General features: G+C 35.6%; 1 protein-coding gene across 1 annotated transcript; it reads left to right on the top strand.

Moving 5' to 3' along the window:
- The first annotated feature begins 1,380 nt into the window (after positions 1-1,380).
- Positions 1,381-1,773, top strand: LOC132296414 (uncharacterized). Its single transcript, XM_059794617.1, has one exon. The coding sequence runs from the start codon at positions 1,381-1,383 to the stop codon at positions 1,771-1,773; it is 393 nt and encodes a 130-aa protein (XP_059650600.1).
- Positions 1,774-15,806: the final 14,033 nt, after the last annotated feature.

Below are 15,806 nucleotides of genomic sequence, written 5' to 3'. Positions count from 1 at the left end.
CCACTGCACCTATCGTCCGTTCGCCATATTGGAACTCACCTTTTGAAATCATGTGTGATGCGTCGGATTATGCAGTAGGAGCTGTCTTAGGTCAAAAGGTTGAGAGAGCACGACATGTCATCTATTATGCTAGCAAAACCCTGAATAATGCCCAAATCAAGTACTCCACCACGAAGAAAGAGTTGTTAGCAGTCGTGTTTTCCTTTGACAAATTTCGTTCCTATTTGATCGGTTCCAAGGTTATCATCTATACCGATCATGCTACATTAAGACATCTTCTCTCTAAAGCGGACGCCAAACCTCGGTTGATCCGTTGATCCTACTTCTTCAAGAGTTTGACCTTGAGATTCATGATAAGAAAGGCTCCGATAATATGGTGGCCGATCGTTTGTCCCATTTTGTTGTTGAGTCCATTACTGAGTCCATTCCAATCTCAGATACTTTTTCGGATGACCAATTATTTGCAATATCTCATGCCCCATGGTATGCTGATATTGTCAATTACATTATGACGAGTCAAATTCCTTCAACTTGGTCTAAACACGAGAGAGATAAATTCCTAGCTAAGGTTAAGGAATATTTTTGGGATGACCCCTACTTGTTTAAATATTGTCCAGATCAAATCATCCGTAGGTGTGTCCCTGAGGTAGACCAAGAATCTATCATTTCCTTCTGCCATGTCAGGCCTGTGGTGGCCACTTTAGCTCTAAAACAACCGTTGCCAAAATCTTGCAATCGGGATTTTATTGGCCCACCCTTTTCAAGGATACCCACACCTACTGTCTGGCTTGTCATAGATGCCAATTGTTAGGTAAGATTACCAAGCGTAATGAATGGTCCCAATAACCCATTTTAGTTGTTGAAATTTTTGATGTTTGGGGTATTGATTTCATGGGACCCTTTCCTTCCTCATATAGATGTCTTTACATCCTTCTAGCTGTTGATTATGTATCCAAATGGGTAGAAGCCTTAGCCACCAAGACAGCCGACCATCGAGTTGTGGTGCGTTTCTTCAAAGACTTAATTTTACCTAGGTTTGGTACACCTCGAGCCATTATAAGTGATAATAGTTCACATTTTTGTAATAAAGTCTTTGGAAGTTTATTGTCCAAATATGGTATCACTCATAAAGTGGCCCTGTCATATCACCCACAAACCAATAGTCAGGCTGAGGTATCTAATTGGAAAATTTGGCAAATACTCGAAAAAACAGTTAATCCTACACGGAAAGACTGGACCCTCTGGCTTCAGGATGCTTTGTGGGCATACCAGACTGCTTACAAGACCCCTATAGGAATGTCCCCATACCGTTTGGTTTATGGCAAAGCCTGTCATTTGCCTGTAGAGCTGGAACACCGTACTTATTAGGCTATTAAGGCCATGACTTTCGACTCTAATAAAGCTGGTGAACATAGGAAACTCCAGCTTGATGAGTTAGAAGAAATTCAAAATGATGCATATGAGAGTTCCACAATGTATAAAGCTAAAACAAAGTTAGAACATGACAAGCACATTCTTCGAAAAGATTTCTCCCCCGGACAAAAAGTTCTTTTGTATAACTCTCGTCTTCAATTGTTTCCCGGGAAGTTACAGTCACGTTGGTCCGGCCCATACTTTGTCAAACATGTGGCAAATCATAGTGCAATTGAAGTACAAGACCCCATGACTGGGGAATTGTTTAAAGTTAATGCTCATAGCTTAAAGCCTTTCCTTGAGCTCGAGTCTCATGAAATTGAGGAAATTCTCCTCATGAATCTTGTCTATTCGGATTGATATCTCCGGGGGTACTTACCCCTTTGCGTCTGGCTGAAGACGTTAAACTTAGCGCTCCTGGGAGGCAACCCAATTCCTTGTTTCTATTTCTTTAGTTATGCTTATATTTTGTTTGGGGGTACAATCTGTCATAATTTCAGAACACTTGATCTTTATTTTGTAATAACTATCTACAGGGATTGTACTTCAGAAGCACCAAATCAATCGAGGTAATTCATTCTAATTTTTCTTTTTCTCCAGCAGTACATTGTCCATTTCATTCTCCACTTTTCAGTGTTTTATTTTTCAAACACTAGGGACAGTGTTTTATTTTGTTTGGGGGTCGAAAAAATTTATCAAAACATGTACCTCTTTTGAAAAAAAAAATAAATAAATAAAATAAATAAAATCCTACTTTTCTACTTTATGAAAGTTAAGAGATGTCATTATTCTAGATTGAGATTGAGCTTGTTACTAAGGTGATATAATGATAAACATTGCACCATGAGAATTTAGAAGTAGAAATATTTTTGCACAAAGTCGCAGCTTGAAAGAAAGAAGTGAATAATCTCCCAAGAATCTAGAAATCTATTACTAGAGACTTAAAACCATGTGAGTTTTCGTGCCTTTTATCTTTTTAGAGAGCTTTACGCTAACTCCGAGTCACAAGATGACTCAAATTTCTTGGATAGCGCAATAAAAATTTCTTGTTAGTCTCATAATCCTTCATCTTGGTAGATCATTGAGAATGAAATCACATCGAGTTAAGAGAAACATAAGTCTTCTAGTTTGCTATATACTATCATACCTTCATTACCCTTTGTAATCTTGTTATTTTTCTGAGAAATGTTAGGGATAACTGTATGCAAAAGAAAAAGGGATCAAGAAGTCATTCATATCCTCTTCAAAAAAAAAAAAAAAAAAAAATGAAAAAGAAGAAGAAGAAGAGTAAAGTATCACTTTCAAGTATTTTGAAAACCCCTCATTCTCAGAAACATTTTTGTACAAATTGAGCTCAACAATGTTTATAGAAAAGGTATGATAGTGTATAGTAAATAAGAAGGCGTTATGGTAGGTGACTCGACATTCTCTCAAAAAGTGATCAACATTCCTGTTATGAGACTCTTCTATTATATGTATCGGTCCTTCAAATAATTAGTATGTGAGCTTGATTTTACTTTGGAAACAAAGTTCCTACTCACATACATTTGAGAGATACAGTTAGCCAAATATTCGAGCGATACTCTTTAAGAGAGATCTTTACTGTGGGATTTGAAGTCAAACATAGTTTTCTAAAGACTTGGGAATTTCATCACTTGGATTTGAAAATGGATTTTTGTTAACTTCGCACACACACACTCTCTACTTCTAGGTTATTTATGAATGAATTTTCTTGAAATATTTGTTTTTATAACACCTTAGTAGTGTTGTTGGTTTCCTTGATGGAGTCGCCACAACCAACAAAGCTTGAAAGTTGTGTGTGAATTTAGGAGGTGGCCAAGTTTTACATTTATAGAAAGCCACTACTACCTTTCTCTATATAAAATATAGATAGGGCGAGTAGAGATCGTCCCAAGGAATTTGATGGTGTATCAAATTGTGAAACTATGGTAATTAGGGTTAGTAGGTCGAGTGATCACACAATTGATTGGTTGGTTGATTAAGCTAAATTGAATTCAACTAAATAAAATAATATGAAGTAAACAAGAGAGAGAGAGGTCTTGGGGTGTAGAGATCACCACCAAGCAATACTTTTCTATACTACTAACAAGTGATCAATTGAGGGTAATGGATGTGTTGCAATATGATAAGGGTGTGTGTGCATTAGGTTGATTCAATTGGCAAGGATGACAAATCAAGCAAGTATTGTCTAAACATCATGTGAAGAGCACAATATATCTAAACAATAGAGCATATATTGTCTGGACAACATGGGAATAGCACAATAGATCAAAACAAGTCATTAATCCTTCATTAAGCTCACAATCCACATACAACACAATATTAGAGGAATATGCCATTTGGACTCACAAGCATGGAACATCAAACATCAAGAGTAGATTGTCCTCCCATCTAACATTACACTACCACTACACTAAATCTACACTACTAGCATGAAAATAAAGCTATCTAGACTAGGGGAGAGGCACAAACCATCAAGAATAGGCATAAACCATCAAATGAACCAAAATAGCATTCATTAAGCATATCATCTTGATAATCTCTAGATTTATAGCATCAATACACATAGACATGCATCAAAAACACTAAATCTAGGGATAAGCACATGAATATCCTACTCTAGCATACATAGACATATGGATAAAATAGAATAGTTAATTGGAAGCATTAAACCATACAAACCATGAAATAATCAAGATTTATATATACATGAATATCAAGATGTATCATACAACACTAATCCCTCAATAATATACAAGATTAGAGTATAGAAAGCATGCTTGGGGCTAACTCTAGCCCCAAGAAGATGTCTAGCCACTCATGGTAGCGATGATCCAACCCTCAAGGGCTAACTCCATGGCTGCTTCTTGTTAGTGAAGATCTCCTCCAATGGTTGCTCTAGCTTCCTCCCTTCTTCTTCTCCAAGAATAGCCTCCAAGATGATTTTCAATGTGTGACAAGAGACTCTCCCTCAAAAAGTGTATCATATTCCTTATATAGGTAGGTCAAATACACCCCATGATGAGCTGTGGTCGTACAAGGCATATTCTCCAATGATTGGATGAAGGACGGAATAAATGAGCCGGACTTTAACTTTTTCTCGCTAGAGGAAGTTCGATCGATCGAACCTTAACTTGGATCGATCAAAGTGGTCTGACTCCTTCGGATAATGACAAGGCTGGGATATTTTCAAGATATTTATGGGGAAAAAGACAAAAGTGGTTGGTAGGCGTACAGCTGTGGATAAGATCAATCATTTGAATAGGACAAAATAGGGTTCGATCGATCGAAGGTGATGTTGGATCGATCAAACTTGGAATTTCAACAAAGGCCAAGGTTGGATCTATCGGGAAGTACTGTGATCGATCATAGATGTTCGATCGATCGAACTCGAAGTTGTATCGATCGAACTTTTCAGCTGCACAACTTGATTCCTTTTTGCTCCTTTCTTTCTCCACTTTGCTCCCTCCTTTGGTTTTATCTCAGGATTGCTTCAATTAAGCTCTTATTTGGCTGAGTTAGCTTAATTTTGGTATTAGTGCCTGAAAATATAAATAACACATAATAAGTTTAAAACGGCAAAGTAAGATAGATAAAGTACTAGAATGCTTAAGCTTAACGGGTTTAAATGCGCACTTTTCAGTGCGCATCAAGTAGCTCGTTGTATATAAAGAACTTGATATTTTCATCTCTGAAACTTTTCATTTTGTAGATATGCAGGAAAATTCTTTCAAAGTTTGTGGGTACCTTCACTAGAAACCCTTACGAGGCAATAACTCGTCCACTAGGGGTAACCTAGTGGTTTAAGGCCTTATTGCATATGGTAAATGCAATCGAAAGTAGCCTACGAAAGTGGCACATCTTTTTGTTAATAAAAGTAATATTTTTTGTGAACTTATCTATTTTTGTCTTTCTTTGCTAGAGGACTAGCAAAAGCTTGTTTGGGGGTAGTTTGATAAGTACACAAAACTCTTATTTCATGCATCAAAATAAGTTTTTAATTAGACTATTATATTATTTAAACATTCTTATATGCTTATTTTTGTGTTTATAGGTGTTAATGTATGAATGAGAAGAAAAGAAAAGAAAAAAGCAAAAAAAAAATAGTTATATTGTATATATGTGTGTGCATGTAGTGAAATGAAGAAAGAGAAAGAAGAAAAGAGTAATCTAGAAAATAAATGAAGAGAGAGAAAGAAGAAAAAAGAAAGAAGAAAAGAAAAGAAGAAGAAAAAAAAAAAAAAAAAAAAAAAAAGAAAAAAAGATTTGTGGGTGCACGTGAAGAGTAGGAATAAAGAGAGAGAAAGAGTAAGAATAAAGAGAGAGTGATGATGAGGAGAGAGAGAAAGAAGAAAGGAAAAGAAAAAATGTAGGAAATGGTCAGTGGCAGTAGAAAGGTGGTGTGAAGCAAGGAAGAAACAGTTTAAGCCCATCATCACAGCTTAAAAGTAGGTGTCTGCCTTTGGCTATAAAAGGCACACTTCGGAGGCAAATGAAAAGTAGAAAAGTTAGAGATAGAAAATAGAGAGTTAGAAATTGTTATAGTTTTTGAAAGTTTAATTTCTTGTGTAATTTTCTTTAAAGTTTTATTTAATTTAAAGCAAGTTATTTCCACAAGTTTCATTCTCATTTAATTTCTCATTCAAGTGTTTAAAGTTTTATAGTTGTAATTTCGTTTCCATAGTTCGTGACAAATCTCAAAATCAATATTTTTAAATCTCATGTTCCGAAATAGAAACTCACCTTGAATGCGTGGTTCGACCCTACTTGCCATTAGTTAAATGGTTATAGGTATTATATGTTGATATGGAGTGTATTTGACAATGACAAGTCTATAAATACACACCTATCATATACCCCTTGGAGTCTTAAACCAATGGAATTGTGACAAATAACCGTTTCATCCTTGCTGGACTTAAATATATTAATTTAATGTGAAAGGACCGTATTACCCTTGGATGTTTTGGGTTGGGTAAGGACCTGATTAATGATCCAGATTCAATGGATTTGGGTCATTACAGAATGGTATCAGAGCGATGGTTCGAAAACCTTAGGACGACGGGTAGAGGCCTATATAGGGTTGCGTGGGAAGCATGCTAAATTGTTTACTTGTTTATGTGTTACATGTCAAAGTGTTTAAATGTTTGAGCAACATGCTTACTTGTTTACTTGTTTTCCTGTTTAATTGCCTACGTGTAAATTTACTTACGTGATAACATGCTTATGTGATATATGTGTGTAACGCTGACTTAAATGATCTATGAATTTGTGTTATGGTTTCAATATGTAATTGTTTAGTATGCGCACTTCTGTGTTGTATTAATTTTGTGAGTTATCACATATGACTGGGGTAGGTATCAGCATTGTGAGCAAGGGTGAGGTGAATAGCACAATCTTCTGAGTCCAGTTTGATCTGAATGCCTCGTTCCATTAAGAGTCTTTCTCCTAGAGACTGGTAATGGTGAAAAAGGTTGGATCTTAGGTGTCTTCTGGGACAGAAGTCCTCACTTTCTTGCACGAGTAAGGGTTTGTGTTGTGTTTCCTCAGTGTAGCGAATGGACTCTTGGGATGATGGATTAGTAGAGTAGTAGAGTAGGGTGTGTGAATCATGGGATTCTTTCACATACGCAGAATTGATTTGACATCACAGGATGTGAGGTGGTGTGTAGTGTATGACTTGTAAGGTTCAAGTGTTATACTGGTTGAGCAAGGGTTGCATTTGGATTTTTATCTAGAAGTTCATTAATATTAAGATTGCAAGTTTATTTCTTAGATTGTCATTTTGAGAGTATGAATTGTGGTTGACCTTGAGTTGGCGACGAGGTGAGTAGGTTACACCTTTTGCTATGATTTCCAGTGAGGAAGGCAGAAACTAAGTGTGATGTCATTTGGTGACCATAGAGTATTGGTCACAGATTTTGTTGAGCTAGGATGAGGAGTGACCTCTTATGCTTGGTGGCCTGTTTTATTTGATTTGTTTGTTTTGTGGCCTTGTGGGCGAGTATGAGTGAGTTTGTGCAGGTGGCACCAGAAGGCTACCACACTGAGCGAGCTACGGGTACACAACTCAGATGAAATCGATGTGAACATTCCTTTGTGTTGGATGGTAGTCATGGTTGTATGTAATACCCCGATAATTTTAAAAGATTTATTAATTAGGATTAATTATTTTATTTTATTTTTCAATGATTTATTTTATTTTATTGAGTGCTAGATTAATTATCTTATTTTAATTAAATTAATTGGATTGGGCTTAAGGAAAGTTGGACCAAAAGATGTGGTCTTGGGCTTGTATGAAACCTTATTGGGTTAATTAATGAAGGTCCGTGGTTATTTAATTATTTAAATGATCACTTTTGTATCAATTATATTTATATATATATATATATATATATAATTATATATAAATATAATTAATTAATAATTGTTATGGAAAGATATATATATAGATATATATTTATTGATATTTATAAGTATATATGATTTAATTAACTAATGAGTTAATTATGGAAGGAATATATATTTATATATATATATGTTTATAGATATAAATTATTTAAAGATTATTATTTTAATTCATAATACTAGTTGGAATAGGATTTGGAATTTAAGGTGTATAAAAATACACATAAGGCTTTAGGGTTAAAGGTTTTACACGTTAGAAAAATAAAGCAGACAGAGAGAGAGGAAGAAGAAGGGCTGACAAGGAGGAGGTCGGATCTGAAAAGGAGGATGTCGGAATTAGAAGAGATAATTAAAGCTTAAAGCGTCGGTTTCGTTTCGAAACCTTCAGGCGAGTTTTCTCTAACTTTCCTCTTAGAACTCATAAGGATTTCACCTTGAGTATCAAGGCTTTAATTAAATTTATTTGTTTAAAAATTATGGTTAGATCGGAATAATTAAAAAGTATAAACTATTATATTTGATTTTTAGATTATTGGATTTTAATTGATATATATAGGTGTTATGTATATTTTAAAATCAATCTATAGGTGGATTTGTGACCCAAGAGAGTTAATTATGGTTTCTTTATTTTTTAGAATTGTTCTGTAAATTTCTGGAATTTTTCTGATATTTTTAGGAATTTATTAGGATTTATTTTCCTATTATTTGTTAGGAAAATAATTATATATATATATATATATATATATATATATACTAGGTAACTGGCGCATGTGGAGCGGCGGCACAATAAAGAATTGATCCAGTGCGGCGCGGTGTAGGATAATAGGGTGTATACGCCAATTAGGGCCATTTGATTAATTAAACTTATGTGAATTGATATGGTGCATCGCGGCGCATAAAACTTTGGTGCACATGTGTATCTCAACTATGGGATTATTTGGTGTATTGCAGACCATGAGAAGATGGTGCACTCGCTGATCTGGACCTTAGATCTATTATAGTTAATAGAAAATAATCTAGTGTGAGCGTGTTCACTTGCGCACTCATTTATGACCATTGGATGCGGCATAAAGGAAGTGATGGATTCAGTGTGGTGAGCTCACGGTAGCTGAAAGAGCTTAGCCAATACCAGCACACAAGGAGGCTTGAATCCAGCGCGTGCAAGTGCATAGTAAGCACGTGGGTGCGCGTGGGAAACTATGTTGGCCTAATTCGACACTAGAAATTAAAACGGTCATAACTTAGTCATTTTAAATCAAAATTGGGTCATTCTTGAGCTCAAATTCAAGGATTTTTCGTCTTCTTTCCAATGGTACCAATTTCATTATCAGATTCCCATCCTACTAGAAGATATTTATATTTTAGTGAGAAAGTGTCGGAAAACTATTTAAACCAATATGGAGTATTTAAAGGAAACTATTTCTGACATATTTAGTTGCACTAATTTGTGTAAATATAATAAATTAATAATTTGTTATGGAAGGAAGTGTATATATATATATATATATATATATATATATATATATTCATCCTTCCATACAACTCATAGACAAATTAAACTATACATATTTATATATATGTATATATAGTTTAATTTGTCTATGAGTTGTATGGAAGGATGAATATATATATATATATATATATATATATATATATGTATGTATGTATGTATATTGATTTTAAATAATCAAGGATTATTAAAGAAGGTGTTAAACACATATATACATTAAATAACATATGTGTAGGTATATATATATATAAATCATTTAAGATGATTAATATTATCATTCTTATTTGGCATATCTTAATAGGCTGGTTGTTAAATTAATGATATGCGTATAATATGCATGTGATGGCTATGTATGATTTAGCGTATTGTTAATTTTAAAGTTAATTCATGGTTAAAGTGTGGGCATGGATGAATTGTCAAATGATTAAATATATTACCTAAATATTTGTATGAATAGAATACATATATGGAAAGTATGGATGAATTGCTAATTAAATGTATGAATAAATATACCTGTGGAGGCATGGTTGAATTGCCAATGTATAAATATACATACACGGAGGCATGGTTGAATTGCCAATGTATAAATAAATATACTTATGGAGGCATGGTTGAATTGCCAATATATAAATAAAAATATTTACAATGGCATGGTTGATTTGCCAAAGCATAATTACGTTGTTATGTGTTAGATGATTAAAATATCATCTATGGTTGTTGTATGTATGGATTGGATTAGGGTTAGATATTCTTAAATGAGAATAGTTTAGTACTTACTGGTTAGTGTATTATTTTCCATTAATAAAATAATATTGGGGAAGACGTGGATGATTTGTCAAAACTTGGATTTTGGATATGTGATTTAAACAATTAAAATCATTATCGGGTTGGGATTAAATAGAGTATTTCTTTTATTATAATTTGTTGTTTAAATGATTAGACAACTGACTAGGATTTGATTAAGGTCAAAGGAGTTTTTATAAAATGAAATGGTAGATTGGTTTAGGTATGAATATTATTTTAATAATTATTTAATAGGTATGAAAATTTAATAAACTTATTAATGGATGTGATTAGTATAGTATATATAATTATATATAGACATGTATATCGTGCTTTATTAAAGTTAAAACTTTATTAGGTTTGGTTTTGATCAGAGATGATCTGCTTATTGGTTTTCAGAGGCCTGGTAGAGTGAACTTGCTCGTAGGGTTTAACCCACGATTTATTTTTCAGGTTATTAGAGGTTCCAGTCTCGAGGTTGAGGATCCGCAGCTGGGAGACTGTCATTCGTCTATTCATCTTGTGTACTTTTAAATAGTATTGGATTATTGGATAATGTTTTAAAGGGTCCTTGAGTTATGGGATTTCCGAATTGTAATTGTTGGAGAATCATTAAGTAATATTTATTTATTAGTTTTCTTCAGCGGTTTATTTATTCTTTATTATTCATCTTTGTATTCTGTGCTTGTTAAATACTTAAATTGTTTTGATATCCCTTGATTTTGTGCGCGGACTTGATCAATCCGTGTTCCAAAATTAGGGGGTATCACATTGTAGGTGTAACCAGAGTGTCTAGCTAGATACCAATTAGAGACCATTATTTTGTAGTTGTCGTCTACTTCAGTTTAGGTGATTGACCATTTAGCGTAATGTTTGTTTTCCGCCTAGGGACTGTTTCTGTAGTGTGCCACATATGATTCTTTCCTTGTAACGAGTTGTTGACTAGGGTGTTGGGTATCACGAGTGATGTGTGTTCTCATGTTGAGTTAGCATCCCTTTTGAATGAGCGGTTGGTTTGTGGAAGCTTATTGTTTCCAAGGATTAGAGTTTGTGCAATTATCTTGGGAATGATGATCATGAGGTGTTGGAACTTAAGGTTCTTATATTGAAGAGTAAGTCAGTTTGGGGGCGACCCTAGTACTCGGGAAGAAAATGGTGATTGATTGCATCGTTGACAGATTTAAGGAGATAATTAGGTGTTGAGCATTTTAGATTTTTATGCTTATTTTTATTTTGAGGATTTGTTGGCACGACACTGCCGTATGGATGTTCTTTTTAAGTGGTATAGTGGTCGTTGTAGGAAGTACTGAGAATAGTGCTCATTTTATTGTTGTGATGGCATTACATTAAGGTTATTGAAAGAAGAATTGTTTGGTTGAGGCTTGATGGTTTGATGGGGTGATAGGCTAGAACCGTTAGCTTAAATGAAGGGCAGTGAAGATGTTATGACGGGAAGTTAGCATTGATGAGCTTAATGGTTCGAGGTATGATCCGAATATAGGTTGAAAATTATGAGTGTTGTTATGTGCTGACAAGTATGTGATTGGGATTGTGCGCCAGTTGTGACGATTGTGGGCGGCTTAATTTTTAGAACTAGTGAGAGCGGTATTTCCCTATAGGCACCTTTTTCTTTTGAAAAGTCAGTGGGTATTGTGACTGAGATCACGAGTCTTGCGCGTACAGTGATTGAGGCAGTGTAGACTTCAAAGGGTAAAGATGGAATAGGTGATTTTATGTCATAGTATTTCATAGAGTTTTTTATTGGGTGATTATCGGGTAGGATGGGATGCAGTGTCCAACGTACAGAGATGATTTCAAGTGTCAGTATGTTAAGGGCGTTGGTGTTTTTATCTGATTAGTTTTGGTCAGCATAATGTTGCGAAGAAGTGTGTGTGAGGTTTTTGTGTTGATTCTGTTGGACGGTCCGATAATGGGAGAGGTCGCTTAGATTGATGTTCGTGGTTCCGTATGCGTTCCAAGTTAGTTCTTCTCATTTCGTATAAGGAGTTCATTTCATCTCAGGTGAGATTGGGTGTCCTTGGTCAGACGACCGGTTAGTAGTGTGTGATAGGGTGTTTGGTTCATTAAGGTGCGAGTTGTCGGTCTCTTGTGAGAGCGGGGTCTAATACCCTTCCATTTGTTCTAGTCCTGGTAAGGACGTCGTTTGTTGTGGGTCTTGTCTATGCCTAAGAGTTGTGTGTGTCTCTGGATGGACGGATTTGTGAATGGGTGTTACGCCATTAGAGTTCGTCGATTGAGGTTCTGATTGAAGGGGTCGACTTACTTTTATGGAGGAAGGTATAGCCTTTAGTTTTGTGGTGCTTGTTTTGAGAATGGTTTTGACTAGTAAGGTATGAGGCATGGGTTGCCGAATGGGGATTATGTTTCTAATGTTTGTTGGTTGCGATGGCGGCAAGGATATTTTCGTGAATGAAAGGTTGAGGATGAATAGGTGATGTGATGTGACTCATGTATTCAAATGTTTTTATAAGTGATTGATTCTAGCGATGTCTTGAGGACAGGTGTTGGTATTGTTGAATGTTATGCATTTAGAGAGGGATTATGGAATTCCATTGGAGATAATAGGAATGATTGATCTTGGGTATTAGATCTTAGGTATAAGATAGTTGCATTGTATATTTTGACGAGGTCAGAAATGAATTAGATGATATTATGAAATTGTTTACCCAGTATAAGTGTTATGAGAAAATTAGAGAGCTTTGATGTTGGTTGATGATTGGGACATTGTTGTGTTTATTATGGTTTTGTGATTGTGTTATGATTGGGATTCTGAGGATAGGTATGTGATTGTATAGTTATTGAGGTTATGTGTAGCAATGGATGGATATTGAGTGAAGATTATTGTTGTTTTGTGAACTGTGTAAGATTGTGTTCGAGGTTTGGACCTGAGGACAGGAACGATGTCTGTGTTGAGGTTGGATTGAGGATGGGAATGGTCTGACCAACCATTTCACCTGAATCAATTCTTCTTTAACACGATATCGGGTCAAAGGTCAATAATTGTTTCGAGTTGTCATAAATAGTGAGAGTAGAATTTTGGGTGTTATGTCAGTGTGTCGGTGTGGATCTAGAAAGCTATCTCGGGTAACAAGGTGTGTCAAGTAGGACCGAGTGTCCGATAAAGGGATTGTGGTACGATTATTGATTATTAAAGATCTTGTTTCGAGAAATTGTGCCTTAGGTACAGGATTGTACGCTTACTGATTTGGTGATAAATGTTTCTGTGGTTATTAGGGGACTCATTGTTTGATCATGTTGAAGTTGTTAAGTGTTATGATTGTCGTGTAGCGTGATTAGTAGTCATTGGCACGGTTATGTGATGGTGTAGTTACGTATTTGATAGCAAGTGTTTGGTTTGTCAGGGATGTGTAGATTAGAGTTGAAATTGATTGAGAGATGAATGAGATTCCTTATTTGTGGTTTTGTGTATGTGTTCTTTAGACGATGAGTTGTGATTGGATGTAGTTTTAATTGGTGATTTGGTGACCATTTTTCCCTTGGGCTAGGAGCCTTTCATGGCAGTGTTGAGTGGATCGATGTCCATTATCAGTCAAGCGTATGGTCTGGTTGGTCTTGTGTTATGATGTGAAGAAAGTTGGTTAATTGCAGTGGTTTCTGTAGCGGTATTGGTGACACCCGATGTCAAAGGCAATAATGTCGTTGATTTCATAGTCTATGAGTTATGTGAGGTGTTATTCGATAATGTGGGCCTTCTTCATAAGAGGGGTAGATTTCGAGGACGAAATCTCTTTAAGGAGGGTAGATTGTGATGTTTCCGATTTTCGGCATTTTTCATTTTCTGGAATTTTGTCTTCGCGAGGGCATTTTTGTCTTTTCACATTCTACGTACGGGGATTTTAGTCGGGTTCTTTTGCATCTTATACATTTTATTTCATGAGACTTATATGATATTTATGTGGTGGTGCACTTATTTGTGTGTGAGGTGTAAAATGAAAGTATAAAGAAAAAGAGAAAATAAAAAGAATTGGTGGAACCCACCACTATCTCAAAAGTGGTCTAGAGACCACATTTCTATCTTCACTTTCTCTCTCCCCGCTTGTAACTCTCTCACTCTCACAAGACTCCAAATTTTCTTCTTCTTTTGCTTCAAATCTATGAAGCTTGATAACTCTCTCAATACTTGGAAATTTTGAGTACCGTTTGAGGCAAAACAGAGAGCACGATGAGTTCTACGCGTGAGTGCCAACAATTTCAATTTTGGTGCTTCCTAGTGCATTCTAATTTGGAGAACCATTTTAAGGGTTTTGCTCAATTTAGAGGTAGGGGCTTCCTAATCCGCATATTTTTGTATTTTTGTGAGTCAAATTACTTGAATTGTGACTCAACATGCTTATTTGTGCTAATTATAGTTTAAAATGATTTAATTGTGTATATGTGGTTATGTGAGGACATGTATTAAATGTATTATGTGGAAAGTATGCTTATATAATGAATTTCTATGCTTATTATGTTGTTTATATGCTATGAATGATGGATGAAGGCATGCTTCATTGTTTTATGTGAAAATCCCTTATTTTTAACGCATTAATAGTATGAGACATGCATGTAAGTCATTGGGTTTCATGATGGGAAATGTTTTGGATAAAATGAAAAGGGGATTTTCGGGAGAAAATAGTTTTGATTCGGTTTTGAGAAAATCCGGTCATCGCGGGGGTACCAAAGGGCCGGAGTGTTAATATAGCCTAGAGGGAACTGGGGAGTCGCCCTAGCATGATTAAGCTAGCTAGGCCCTATAATGACGCCGCGGAGGTACCAAGGGTCAGGGACACTAGCCAATCCTTCTCTCGTGTCGCTGCGGGGTTACCAAAGGGTGGGTTATATTAACAGTTTGAAAGTGATGATTTTAAACGTGAAAAATGGGAAGCGACATTGGCATGCATTGCATTTCCATTGCATCGTATTATTTATGTTGAGATTGGAAACTATTTTGTAAATTCCCGACATTGTATGACCCCAACTTCTATGGTTCTATTCCTTGTTTTGGATTCACGAGGACTCGAGATGTGCGTCTTAGGCGCCACTTACTGAGCAAATTGCTCACCCCACCATATTTAAATTTTTTTCAGGTCACGACAAGGAGTTGGTGGATGATAATCCACCTCATGCTTAAGAGTACTTAGGGAGCATTTTGGATGTAATTTTTTGTAGAGCTTGAATTTATTTTGTAAAGATATTGGCTTAGGATGTATTACTTTAGCAACATGTAAAATATTTGAATTTTAACATGTACATGGCCAATGGGGTAATGTAATTAAGTTTTACCATCATTTGATCCTTTAAGTGTATTTTAGTGACGTGTGGTAAATTACGTTAGAACGTGGTGGTTGGTTTTGTATGAAATGTTGAAACGTATTTAAAATTGTTTGTGAGAGTAGTGGCATGCCAGTCGATGTGTAGCTTCCCACACGTCGACCGGTATCTTGCCAGTAGCTATCTCTCGGTGCACGTCTTAAACTAGTTGACGTGTAGCTTCCCACACGTCGACCGGTATCTCGGCAGTGGGCACCATCACTGTTCATAAGCCAAACCAATCAACATCTAATGTATATACATCAACCGGTTCTTGTCCCATAAGCATTCTTCTTTTAATTTTCCAAATTACACTTTTGGCACCCAAATGATGATGTGGGTA

This window comes from Cornus florida, unplaced genomic scaffold, assembly GCF_030987335.1.
Source record: "Cornus florida cultivar Cherokee Brave unplaced genomic scaffold, ASM3098733v1 CherokeeBrave_3.0.0_Hap2_Chr02, whole genome shotgun sequence".
NCBI classification, from domain to species: Eukaryota; Viridiplantae; Streptophyta; class Magnoliopsida; order Cornales; family Cornaceae; genus Cornus; species Cornus florida.
This window is presented reverse-complemented; position numbering and strand designations above follow the sequence as displayed.

Excerpts from the sequence above, each read along its gene's own strand:
- LOC132296414 (XM_059794617.1), top strand. The coding sequence starts at position 1,381 with ATGACTTTCGACTCTAATAAAGCTGGTGAACATAGGAAACTCCAGCTT.